The sequence below is a fragment of the Odocoileus virginianus genome, chromosome 2, assembly GCF_023699985.2.
Source record: "Odocoileus virginianus isolate 20LAN1187 ecotype Illinois chromosome 2, Ovbor_1.2, whole genome shotgun sequence".
Classification (NCBI taxonomy): Eukaryota; Metazoa; Chordata; class Mammalia; order Artiodactyla; family Cervidae; genus Odocoileus; species Odocoileus virginianus.
The window spans coordinates 93,449,174-93,461,649 of NC_069675.1; the positions used below are offsets into that span (position 1 = coordinate 93,449,174).

Genomic DNA, 12,476 nt, shown 5'->3' on the forward strand with positions numbered 1-12,476 from the left:
GGAGACTCCCTGATGCTGCACACAGCCTACACTTTCTGAGCCGTTCAGGGGAACTGACTGACAAGTATTTAGTTACTACTGTCAAGAAGACAGGTTGAGGGTGCACCCTCAGCAAGGTTCAGTTCAGTTGCTCAGTCGTGTCCGACTCTGAGACCCCATGAATCATAGCACGCCAGGTCTCCCTGTCCATCACCAACTCCCGGAGTTTAGTCAAGCTCATGTCCATTGAGTCAGTGATGCCATCCAGCCATCTCATCCTCTGTCGTCCCCTTCTCCTCCTGCCCCCAATCCCTCCCAGCATCAGGGTCTTTTCCAGTGAGTCAACTCTTTGCATCAGGTGGCCAAAGTATTGGAGTGTCAGCTTCAGCATCAGTCCTTCCAATGAACACCCAGGACTGATCTCCTTCAGGATGGACTGGTTGGATCTCCTTGCAGTCCAAGGGACTCTCAAGAGTCTTCTCCAACACCACAGTTCAAAAGCATCAGTTTTTCGGCGTGCAGCTTTCTTCACAGTCCAACTCTCACATCCATACATGACCACTGGAAAAACCATAGCCTTGACTAGACGGACCTTTGTTGGCAATGTGATGTCTCTGCTTTTTAATATGCTATCTAGGTTGGTCATAACTTTCCTTCCAAAGAATAAGCGTCTTTTAATTTCATGGCTGCAGTCACCATCTGCAGTGATTTTGGAACCCCCAAAAATAAAGTCAGCCACTGTTTCCCCATCTATTTGCCATGAAGTGATGGGACCAGATGCCATGATCTTAGTTTTCTGAATATTGAGCATTAAGCCAACTTTTTCACTCTCCTCTTTCACTTTCATCAAGAGGCTTTTCAGTTCCTCTTCACTTTCTGCCATAAGGGTGGTGTCATCTGCATATCTGAGGTTATTGATATTTCTCCCGGCAATCTTCATTCCAGCTTGTGCTTCTTCCAGCCCAGTGTTTCTCATGATGTACTCTGCATATAAGTTAAATAAGCAGGGTGATAATATACAGCCTTGATATACTCCTTTTCCTATTGGGAACCAGTCTGTTCTTCCATGTCCAGCTTCCTGACCTGCATATAGGTTTCTCAAGAGGCAGGTCAGGTGGTCTTGTATTCCCATCTCTTTCAGAATTTTCCAGTTTATTGTGATGCACAGTCGAAGGCTTTGGCTTGGTCAATAAAGCAGAAATAGATGTTTATCTGGAACTCTCTTTGCTTTTTCGATGATCCAGTGGATGTTGGCAATTTGATCTCTGGTTCCTCTGCCTTTTCTAAAACCAGCTTGAACATCTGGAAGTTCACAGTTCATGTATTGCTGAAGCCTGGCTTGGAGAATTTTGAGCATTACTTTACTAGTGCGTGAGATGAGTGCAATTGTGTTGTAGTTTGAGCATTCTTTGGCATTGCCTTTCTTTGGGATCGGAATGAAAACTGACCTCTTCCAGTCCTATGGCCACTGCTGAGTTTTCCAAATTTGCTGGCATATTGAGTGCAGCACCTTCACAGCATCATCTTTCAGGATTTGAAATAGCTCAACTGGAATTCCATCACCTCCACTAGCTTTGTTCGTAGTGATGCTAAGGCCCACTTGACTTCCCATTCCAGGATGTCTGGCTCTAGGTGAGTGATCACACCATCGTGATTATCTGAGTCATGAAGATCTTTGTTGTACAGTTCTTCTGTGTATTCTTGCCACCTCTTCTTAATATCTTCTGCTTCCATTAGGTCCATACCATTCCTGTCTTTTATTGAACCCATCTTTGCATGGAATGTCCCCTTGGTATCTGTAACTTTCTTGAAGAGATCTTTAGTCTTTCCCATTCTCTATAGTCTTTCTGTTGTTTTCCTCTATTTCTTTGCATTGATTGCTAAGGAAGGCTTTCTTATCTGTCCTTGCTATTCTTTGGAACTCTGCATTCAAATGAGAATATCTTTTCTTTTCTCCTTTGCTTTTCACAGCTATTTGTAAGGCCTCCTCAGACAACCATTTGGCCTTTTTGCATTTCTTTCTCATGGGGATGGTCTTGCTCCCTGTCTCCTGTACAATGTCACAAACCTCCATCCATAGTTCATCAGGCACTATCAGATCTAGTCCCTTAAATCTTTCTCACTTCCACTGTATAGTCATAAGGGATTTGATTTAGGTCATACCTGAATGGTCTAGTGGTTTTCCCTACTTTCTTCAATTTCAGTCTGAATTTGGCAATTAAGGGGTTCATGATCTGAGCCACATCAGCTCCAGGTTTTGTTTTTGCTGACTGTATAGTTTCTCCAGCTTTGGCTGCAAAGAATATAATCAGTCTTTCGGTGTTGACCATCTGGTGATGTCCATGTGTACAGTCTTGTGTTGTTGGAAGAGGCTGTTTGCTATGACCAGCCTTTGCCCTGCTTCATTCCGTACTCCAAGGCCAAATTTGCCTGTTACTCTAGGTGTTTCTTGACTTCCTACTTTTGCATACCAGTCCCCTGTAATGAAAAGGACATCTTTACTGGGTGTTAGTTCTACAAGGTCTTGTAGGTCTTCATAGAACCATTCAACTTCAGCTTCTTTGGCGTTACTGGTTGGGGCATAGACTTGGATTTCCGTGATATTGAACAGTTTGCCTTGGAAACGAACAGAGATCATTCTGTCCTTTTTTAGATTGCATCCAAGTACTGCATTTCGGAGTCTCTTGTTGACCATGATGGCTACTCCATTTCTTCTAAGGGATTCCTGCGCACAGTAGTAGATAGAATGGTCATCTGAGTTAATTTCACCCATTCCAGTCCATCTTAGTTCACTGACTCCTAGAATGTCAACATTCACTCTTGCCTGTTTGACCACTTCCAATCTGTCTTGATTCATGAACCTAACATTCCAGGTTCCTATGCAATATTGCTCTTTACAGCATCAGACCTTGCTTCTATCACCAGTCACATCCACAACTGGGTATTGTTTTTGCTTTGGCTGCATCCCTTCATACTTTATAAAGTTATTTCTCCACTGATCTCCAGTAGCATATTGGGCACCTTTCGACCTGGGGAGTTCCTCTTTCAGTATCCTATCATTTTGCCTTTTCATACTGTCCATGGGGTTCTCAAGGCAAGAATACTGAAGTGGTTTGCCATTCCCTTCTCCAGTGGACCACACACAGTCAGACCTCTCCACCACAACCGTCTTGGGTGGCCCCACACAGCATGGCTTAGTTTCATTGAGCCAAGACGAGCCACCCTACGCCTGAGGTCAGGGGCTGTGGCCGAAAGGAGCAACCCCATGTCCAAGGAGCAGCAGCTGTGTGGGCGTAGGACCAAGAGGAGCTATTCCACGTTCAAGGTCAGGAGGGCCGGCTGTGAAGAGATACCCCTCATCCAAGGTAAGGAGCAGCAGTTGCACTTTGCTGGAGGAGCCATAAGGAGATACCCCATGTCCAAGGTAAGAGAAACCCAAGTAAGACGGCAGGTGATGCAAGAGGGCATCAGAGGGCACACACTGAAACCATAATCACAGAAAACTAGCCAATTGATCACATAGACCACGGCCTCAGCAAGGTGCCTACCTTTAAATGGAGTCCCTGAGGGAGGGCTTCCCTGGTGGCTCAGCTGATAAAGAAGCCCCCCACAATGCAGGAGACTTATCCCTGGGTTGGGAAGATCCCCTGGAGAAGGAATGGCTAACCACTCCCGTATTCTGGCCTGGAGAGTTCTATACAGTCCATGGGGTCACAGTCAGACATGACTGAGCACAGGCACACACAAGTTATAGTTAGCTTTTTCCAGCTGGAATAAGATAGCTGTAACATGTTATAGACCTAAGGCGATGAACTATAATATATATAGTTATAATATGTATAGTTATTTTTTTTCCATTTATTTATATTAGTTGGAGGCTAATTACTTTACAACATTGCAGTGGTTTTTGTCATACATTGTAATGAATTAGCCATGGAATATGTATAGTTAATAAGTCATATACTATGACTTTCACTTTAGAGGGAGGGCTAACAAGACTGGGGCCATCTGACGGCAGCCATGCTTTCCTGGTTCAAAGGCAAATGAGTCATTTTTCCTTTTCCCTCCTTCCTGACAGCCCAGTTATCTTGGATCAAGCTCTTTAGCTTGTTAGCCTTCTTCTTTCTCCATTACACCACCAGTGTAGATCCTACCTGCATAAACTGCTTCCCTGGTGTTTTTTGATAAGTATGCCGAGTCCCCATTAGTGATGGGATGTAGTGTGGGATGGTTGTCACCCAAGGCCTCTAGCTTTGATTCCTTGGCAACTTTGCCACATGTCCTGGAAACTCTCCTCACTTCGGAGATCTCAGATAGTCCTTTCCAGTAAAGTTTTCCACACCTGCTTGCATCTGTGGTTAAAAACCATCTAAACCTAAGCTTCCCTGGTGGCTGACAGTAAAGCGTCTGCCTGCAATGCGGAAGACCCAGGTTCAACCCCTGGGTCAGGAAATGGCAACCAGCTCCAGTATTCTTGCATGGGGAAATCCTATGGACAGAGGAGCCTGGCAGGCTACAGTCTATGGGGTTACAAAATGTCTGAGCATACACACAAAACACAAAAATGGGAGAGTAAAGCAACTGGAAGTGAAGGTTGTAGGGCTGTCATTCCTAACCCATTTTAGTTAAGGACCCAGAAAGAAGCCCCTTCCAGGTTGCTATTTCAAGCTTCTGTCTCAGCACCCAGGTGTTTGATGTTCATTTGTTGCATATCAAATCAAATGAGGTGCTCTAGATAGAAAATAAAAAAGAGAACTAAGGGAAAGACAAGGGAGAGGCTTGGGGGGGAAAAGTCTGTTACTGGTGTAAAGCAAACCCTGAGGGTTTAAACCATAACTGCTAACTACATTAGTAGACTTTAACCTCACTTTTACATCAACTTGAGATCAGTCAAGGACCATAAACATCAGGTTCTTTGGTTGTCCCATCAGTAATTCTGAGCCCCAGCTGTGTGCTGGGATGGACAGCAAAGCCCTGGGCATGCAACTCACCAACTGAGTAAACTGGTTTGGGAAGAGCTTCTTCCACTCGTATGTTCTATTATGTTCAACTCCCAAGTTTTCTTTCTGACCAACAGTATTTTCTTGAGGACAGAATTCTGTTCTCCACAGATTGCTGCTTCATCTGTCACCTTGGCCCCAATGACCACAATTTGACTACAAAGACTAGGCTCCCCACAAGGAAGAAGCTACATCAGAAAGTCCACTGGTTGTCAAATGATCCTTTATTTTTCTTTTTCCTTTGCAGTTCTTAACTCTGTGGGGGGGAAAAAGAAACCTCTCAATAACAGGACAAAAAACTTTACCCTCCACTATTGAGCATTTCTAGAACTTTCTATAGTATCTCAAAGGATACATTAGCTCCCCCTCGGGTTTTCACCTTAATTTTAACCATATCAGTGCAGAAGTTACTTACAGCTGGGCACTCCACTGCACCACTGTTGATATCATCTATGATGTCATGAGGGTGGCGGCCATCAACATTGCAGCCCACAGACTGGGCGGTCCCCAGGATCTCTTTAATGGTTCCTGTCATTAAAGAGAATGTGGAATCAGAGGGGAAGTCAGTCCCTCACAATTCTCAGATACCAGAGGGGATACAGGTGAGGAGAAGAACAAGGAATAACTATTTTATGGATTAAAAGAATTGGCAATTGGTAATCGGTAATTGCTCCCCTAATCGAAAACTTAGCGCTCAGTATCATTTAAAAACTCCAAGTGCAAAACTGGCCACAGATCCTATGATACCCAGACTCAAACCAAAAGACACTCCAATTCCAGGTCTTACAGAGTAAAAAAGCCCTTTCTAATTGGGAAAAGGCCACTAAACGAATACATCTCAAGTTACAACCAAGGTGGCCCCAAACTGTTCTGCTCTTACCAGAAAGTTCTCTAGCTAGAGACCGATGCCGCATCTGCCGGGCAATGTTGACGATCTCATCAAAAGTAATGTTTCCACTGTGCTTAACTGCAGAAAAGAAAAAAGAGAAGCTTTGTTACCACCTGAGGCCAGGGCAGACCACAGTCCATCTTCCCTCATCCATTTCTAGCCTGTTCCCATGCTTTCGGCACAGAGTCATCCACATGAAGAATAACCCTGTTTCCTAAGCTGGGCTTATTTTTAGCTCACCACTGGATTGCACCAGCCAACAGAAAACTGGTCAGGTGCAGTGGCGGGTGGCTAGACACAAAATCAAGTTTTGTTAACCTTACATGTAAGGGACTGTTTTGAAGAGAAAAAAGTGACTGAGGTTGGTAAAAGCTGTCCATATGTCATCCAACTAGGAAGCTGCCCTTCCCCAGTTACTGGCTATCTGTTTCTTCACCCTGTTTGACAGTTCCCTCCTGTAAGTGCTGAGGGGATCTGTTCCACACCAGTGACTGGGGAGAGCCACAGGGCACTTGTGGGCAGTGCCTGGCTCTGTAACATCCAACACCTGTGCCATCCCTATTTCCTTAAAGGGAAAGTACAGCTATCTATTACACTGGACACACCACCACCCACAAATTACCAGGGAAAAAACCACTCACTGTTTTTCTGCTTCTTTCTGTCCCTTGGTGGTTCCTTGAGGGCTTTGATGATCAGGGCAGAAGCAGAAGGTACCACCTCAATCTGCAGAAGAGATTCTCCATGTGAATAAACCCTATGCCACCCTCTAAGGAGAAGCAATAATACCATGCACTTTGGCTGTCAGGAACCATGGGCCAGACACTGTTTACCAAATGTACATTCAAGCTAATTTTCACAACCAGAAACACAGCCTACCCTATCCCAGCAAACACTGATTTGCCCAGTGTCTCAAAAGTGAGAAGAGTTAATATTTAAACCATGCTCTCAAAACAGCCCTCCCCACAAATAAAATTGCTTTTAGCTCACCACTGGTGGCAGGTCAGCAAAAACCTGCCTCCCAGGTATCCCCACCTCTGCCCTCCCTCAAACCAAGTACCTGGGCTTGTCTGTTCTGAATGGTCAGTTTCACTGTAATCCTCAGACCCTTCCAATCACCAGTTGCCTTGGCTATGTCATCACCAACCTTTTTTGGAGACTGTAGAAATAAAAGGTATATGTAATCACACTGTGCCCTAACTGAAACCGATCTGAAAATCTGCCCAGTCCCTCTCACTTGGGCGCACACAAGCAAGCTTTCTGAAACACGTTCAACTGTCCCTACCTAATCAAGGTATGGCTATCACCATAATTAAATTGGAAAAATGAGGCTACAGGTTTAGCTTATCCAAGGCTGTAACCTTGAGGTTTAAGGCCGTAGTGGGGCCAAGTCCCTTACCTACCCTTTCCTAAAGATCTATGTGGTATCTTTTACATTTGGATCACCAGGGGATCTTTAAAGACACCATGTTCCTGATGTCTGACCAATCCTAGTCAACCTATGGGGATGCGGTCTGGGCAATAATCCCCTGAAGAGAATTATATAAAGGAGGTTAACCGATGAAGAATTGAAGCTTTTGAACTGGCTGATGGAGGAAACTCTTAAGAGTCCCTTGGACAGCAAGAAGATCCAACCAGTCCATCCTAAAGGAAATCAGTCCTGAATATTCACTGGAAGGACTGGTGCTGAAGCTGAAACTCCAATACTTTGGCCACCTGATGCAAAGAATTGCCTCATTTAAAAAGACCCTGATGCTGGGAAAGATTGAGGGCAGGAGAAGGGGACGACAGAGGATGAGATGGCTGGATGGCATCACCGACTCCATGGACATGAGTTTGAGTAAACTCTGGGACTTGGTGATGGACAGGGAGGCCTGGCGTGCTGCGGTCCATGGGGTCAGAGAATCGGACATGACTGAGCGACTGAACGGAACGAGAGAGGTACCCAGTGAGCACTAGCTGAGCTCAGGGACAACAGAGGTAAGGCGGCCGCTGCTTAAGCAAAACCATGAGGGGTTAACTTCTCAGTCGGGAGCCCAGTGCCCAAAGAATAAAGACCTGATTACATTCAAGAAAAAAAGAGACGAATTAAGTCCGACCCTAGGTGTCTGTTCGTCACTCAGTAGTGTCCGACTGTCTGCAACCTCATAGACTGTAGTCCGCCTGGGATTCTCCAGGCAAGAATACTGGAGTGGGTTGCCATTTCCTTCTCCAGGACACTCAGTAAAGCCAAGTGTATGAATCAGTAGATTGAAAGCAGAGTTAGTATTAGCTACTCTAACATTCACAAAGGTCTCCATTTCATACCCCATGCAATCCTCCAGCAGCCATATGCCTATTTCCCTAAGAAACAGACCAAGCAGACTACACAGTTATCACTCCTGACTTAAAAAACCTCCTCTATCCCATCCCTCATGTACCCTGAGAGCAGCAGTAGACACGCTGGAAAAGTTCAGGTTCCAAGCACCAGCTTCCACCTTTATGACAAGCTTTCTGCGGCAGCTGGTGCCAGTTCAGTGGCTCAGAGGCTTAGTGAGGGATGGCAATCTGTCCCTATCAACGACACCTCAGAGGCAATCGTGTCTGCGCAAGCTAGAGTCCTAGTAAGTGCCTTCTCCTCCAGGGATGACTTACCAGGCCCAAGGGGCCGATCTTGGGGGCCAGGGCAGACGTGGCACCGACTTCCCCACCGGTGCACCTCAGGTACACTGAGAGAAAGAAAGGATTAGTGCCTCCGCATAGTGAAGTATGTAAAGTCGCTCAGTCGTGTCCGACTCTGCGACCCCATGGACTGTAGCCTACCAGGCTCCTCTGTCCATGGGACTTTCGAGGCAATAAGGGGCGCCCAAATCACAGCCCTCCCTCCACAGTCCTCTGCGGGCCTGGCCGCACCACCGTTTGCCTCTTCTCGGAAAAATGCCAAGAGCCTCAGCGGGGAGCAAGGCAAGACAACCCTCCCGCCACGGCGAGAACCGCTCCAGGCGCCACGAGGGACGGCGGCCTTGGGTTCGGGCACCGCTGCCGAGACCCACACCGCATCGGCTTGGAGGCAGCCCCGGCCGCCGGCCAACCCAGCCTAGGGAGAACCGCCCGAGACAAACCTTACCCTAAGGCATGCGGGCTGTGAAGCCGCCACAGGTCGTCCGGTCCTCCCTCCCCATCTACACGTGGAGAAGCCGAGGGCCAGAAAGAGTAAGAGACTCGGCCACGACCACACAGCGCCCTGAACGCAGCACCAGAGGGCAAGCCCCTAGGAGGCAGCGGCCTTGAAGCCCGACGCGGGAAAGGCCATCGCGGCGGGGCCGCAGGCCGGACGGAACACGGGGAGGGATGCCGCATCCCGAAGCCCCGGCCACATCTAAAGCACGCACCGACTTTGATCTCGTTGGGGTCGAACTTAGGCGGCATGGTGGAGGCGGCTGGTGTCGGATGAACCCGGATTCGGGACGACCGAAGAAAGTTGCACCTTCGCCTCCTCCTAGCCGAAAGCCGAAAGACCGGAAGGTGGGACGATTACGCCGGATATAGACCCGAAAGCGCGACTGTCGCGAGAACTGCTGTCTCCGCCCAACCTTCTAGCGACGCCCTTGCTGCCATATTGCTTGTGGGCAGGCACCTGAGGCTAACGACTGGAGAACCCGGCACCGCGGTGAGCTGTGGCTAGGGGGTCTGAAGGGGGGTTCGGGGCAGCTCTCCCTGAGAAGGCAGACAACAGAGGACTGCTCCCGAGATCTCAGGCCCCAGTGTTCCCCATTCTCCCTTATCCTGAGGGTCACCCCATAGTCCCAATAACCCAATCCCAGAGCCCCGCCCCTCTCCTAAGGGTCCGCCTCGCATTCCGAGACACCTCGGCCACAGCCATCTCGGACCACCTTCTAACTCCTTCGTGATGTATGCATTTTAGCTATTAGAACAATTTTGTTAAGAGTCTAAATCCGGTCCATCTCTTAACTCTTTTAAGATTCTGCGGTCTTCGTTCTCAGACTTCGTCATCCTGGTCTGCATGACTTTCTGAGATTCTGAGTTTCAATCCCCAGTTCCTACGTTTGGAGGAGACCAGACTCTGCTCCGCAGGGAACGTGCAGTGCCCAGTGGCCTGCCACCCCACGTCCATGACCAAGCCCTGCGAGTGATCGGCCTGCCCTCAGGTCCACCCCGGGGAACGACCGTCAGGGACCTGTTTATCTGCACAGCAAGGTTGGGCACTGACCACTCCAGGCTGGGGAGGATGAGTGTGGCTCTTCCCATCTAGGCTGGACGTCGGGGGAGGGGATGGATGAGGAACGGACGTCAGGGAGCAGATAGGGAAGAGCTGATCTTCTAGGAGGGATGGAAGAGAGGTGGCCGTTGGGGAGGAAGTGAGGAAGGTTAGTCATTGGGGAGCGGAAGGATAAGAGCTGGTCGTTAAGGAGAGATGGGGAGGGCTGGTTTTAAATTATTCCCCATCCCTGCAGACCGCTGGGGCAACCGGAGGGACCTGAGCCAGCTCTGCAGGCTAGGCCAGCTCCCCAGACAGCCCGCGCCTCTGTCGGCAGAGACCTGTGAGCTCTGCCCCTCCCCTGAGGAGGAGGTATATGTCTTCTTCAACTGCATCTCCACCCTGGCCCCTTTCTGCCCAGCTCTTTCTACTGTCCTAGGCCCTGAATAAATGTTTGTTAGATGTGTGGTGGTATGTGATTAACACTGTGCCAAGTACTGTGTTATGGGCTTTACAAATATGGAAATCACTGGCTCCAAATAGAACCAGGTGTTGGGAACATTATATTACTCACACTTTACAGATGAGGAAACTGAGGCTCAGAGAGGTGAACCAAGGGGACATGGCTGGTGGGTGGCCGAGCTGGGATTCAAAAACAGTTAAACAAACAAACAAAATCACCCCAGAGTCCATGCTGTTAACCATAAGCTTCTGTGTATGAGTGCATCCTGACCCACTGATGTTCCGTATCAAGTGCTGACATTTTCTGATACCAGGCAGGCAGTGAGTTCAGGACAGTGTGTGCTCGGTGTGTGCTAAGTTATTAAAGCACCAAGGAGTTGGGCAAACTCCACGGGATCAGGACTTGACAGAGCAGAGGTTCCAGACTGGTTTGGACCACAGTCCAGCTGTATAACCAGATAGCTGAACTTGATGAGCATCAATTTTGTTACTATAAAGAGGGCTGTGGTGAGAATCAAATGGGATCATAATAACTTGGAGAGTGGCAAATTACCTGAGAATTGCTTTTGAATTTTTATTTATTAGTAGTTCAGAAACCTCTTTGGTTATGATGTAGCTGAGTTCCCCAGGATCAAGGACAGAGCTGGCTAAAGCCATGCGGCGTTTGGTGGTTTGCTGATGCCACTCTGATAGTGTTTCGGGGGTTAGAAGTGATTCATCAGCCGAGGCTGTGAGAGTCCTCAAAGAGACTCCTTGGAGAGGACCTGAGGAAACGTCTCCAGATCAACCCCCTTGTCTAATGTGGAGGAGAGATGGGGGCCCTGAACAGAGAATGGGTATGTCAGGGGCTCACAGTGGATTAGGGGCAAATGTGGGCTCAAAGCCAGGTCACCTGGCTTGCTGTTATGCTTTTCCACATCCTGCTGCTGCTTGTTTGGCCAACAAAGAACAAATGGTATTGAGCACCTGCCTTGCCAGGCTCAGGGCACAGATGGATGGTCAAGATGGACATGGCCCTGCCCTCAAGGAGCATATAGTCCAGCAAATGAGCTCCGTGCTCTTGTTACTGTGCTGCTGTCCAGGGTGTTGGGGGGGGCGGTGACAGATGCCCCAGGCCCTCACCCCTCTCCTCCGCCCTAGTGTGGTGAAGATCGCTCTAGGAAAAAGGAAGGATGCCACTCTTCTTCCGGAAGCGGAAACCCAGTGAGGAGGCTCGGAAACGCCTGGAGTACCAGATGTGTCTGGTGAGGGAAATGGGTTTCCTCCGAGTCTATGCCCATCTCTACCTCCGCCCCAGGCAGCAGGGCTCCACGCTGCACTTCCCCTCTGCAGACTGACCACGCTTGGTGTGACTTGTTCACACTCTTCCCTGCTGGACCTTGAGCCAACTTAAAGCCAGGATCATTGGTGCACCTTCAGAATGGACTAGTTGAACCAGGAGGGTGTCTGCAATTCTTTGAAGCCATTAATCCAATGTTTCTTTGCCTGATTTGTCCACCCTGGAAGGATGTTTTGCTCGAACCCTTTTCCTTTTCTTTCTTCTTCTTTTTAAAACTATTTATTTGCCTGCACTGGGTTTCAGTTGTGGCACGCTGGCTCTTTTAGTTGTGGCATGTGGGATTTGGTTCCCTGACAAGGGATTGAACCCTGGCCCCCTGAATTGGGAGTGTGGAGTCTTAACCACTGAAAGTCCTAGAAACTGCCCCCCCCCAGCTTTTTTTAATTCTTTTTATCCCTAGGCAAAAGAAGCTGGAGCAGATGACATTCTTGATATCTCTAAATGTGAGCTCTCCGAGGTAAAGTGGGGTGGTTGGTGTTCTGCTTGTGAAGTTTTATCTGCTCTCTTTCTTGGCTCTGCTGTCCCTGGGAAATGATAGATGTGGACTGAGACTTTAAGAGGCCAGAAGCTCTAGTCAGGAGATGTTTCCTTAGCTTTTGTTCTTGTGAAAGA

The 12,476-nt window shown here is 48.2% G+C and overlaps 2 protein-coding genes and 1 non-coding gene across 9 annotated transcripts in view; 1 reads left to right on the plus strand and 2 right to left on the minus strand.

The window, feature by feature from the left end:
- Positions 1–4,874: 4,874 nt before the first annotated feature.
- On the minus strand, positions 4,875–9,369 carry RPL12 (ribosomal protein L12). The gene is made up of 7 exons (XM_020874913.2): positions 9,237–9,369; positions 8,500–8,573; positions 6,926–7,024; positions 6,510–6,591; positions 5,860–5,946; positions 5,395–5,507; positions 4,875–5,235 (listed from the first exon to the last, which is right to left on the minus strand). The coding sequence occupies exons 1-7, from the start codon at positions 9,271–9,273 to the stop codon at positions 5,230–5,232; spliced, it is 498 nt and encodes a 165-aa protein (XP_020730572.1). The 5' UTR covers positions 9,274–9,369; the 3' UTR covers positions 4,875–5,229.
- LOC139031714 (small nucleolar RNA SNORA65) lies at positions 6,028–6,156 on the minus strand. Its single transcript, XR_011484189.1, has one exon. It is a non-coding gene; the product is annotated as a small nucleolar RNA SNORA65 (small nucleolar RNA).
- Positions 9,352–12,476, plus strand: part of LRSAM1 (leucine rich repeat and sterile alpha motif containing 1) — a 33,953-nt gene continuing 30,828 nt past the window's right edge. For 2 of the 7 annotated variants that reach the window (XM_020874908.2, XM_070453107.1), the window contains exons 1-4: positions 9,352–9,514; positions 9,827–10,062; positions 11,666–11,769; positions 12,265–12,321. In XM_020874908.2, the coding sequence (XP_020730567.1) occupies positions 11,698–11,769; positions 12,265–12,321 (129 nt within the window). In that variant the 5' untranslated portion in view covers positions 9,352–9,514; positions 9,827–10,062; positions 11,666–11,697. The other 5 variants (XM_070453090.1, XM_070453093.1, XM_070453099.1 and 2 more) reach the window with 5 other exon arrangements.

Excerpts from the sequence above, each read along its gene's own strand:
- RPL12 (XM_020874913.2), bottom strand. The coding sequence starts at position 9,273 with ATGCCGCCTAAGTTCGACCCCAACGAGATCAAAGTCG. Across the intron at positions 7,025-8,499 it reads AGATCGGCCCCTTGGGCCTG|TCTCCAAAAAAGGTTGGTGA; the intron begins GTAAGTCATCCC and ends TTATTTCTACAG. Across the intron at positions 6,592-6,925 it reads TTCAGAACAGACAAGCCCAG|ATTGAGGTGGTACCTTCTGC; the intron begins GTACTTGGTTTG and ends TCTCTTCTGCAG.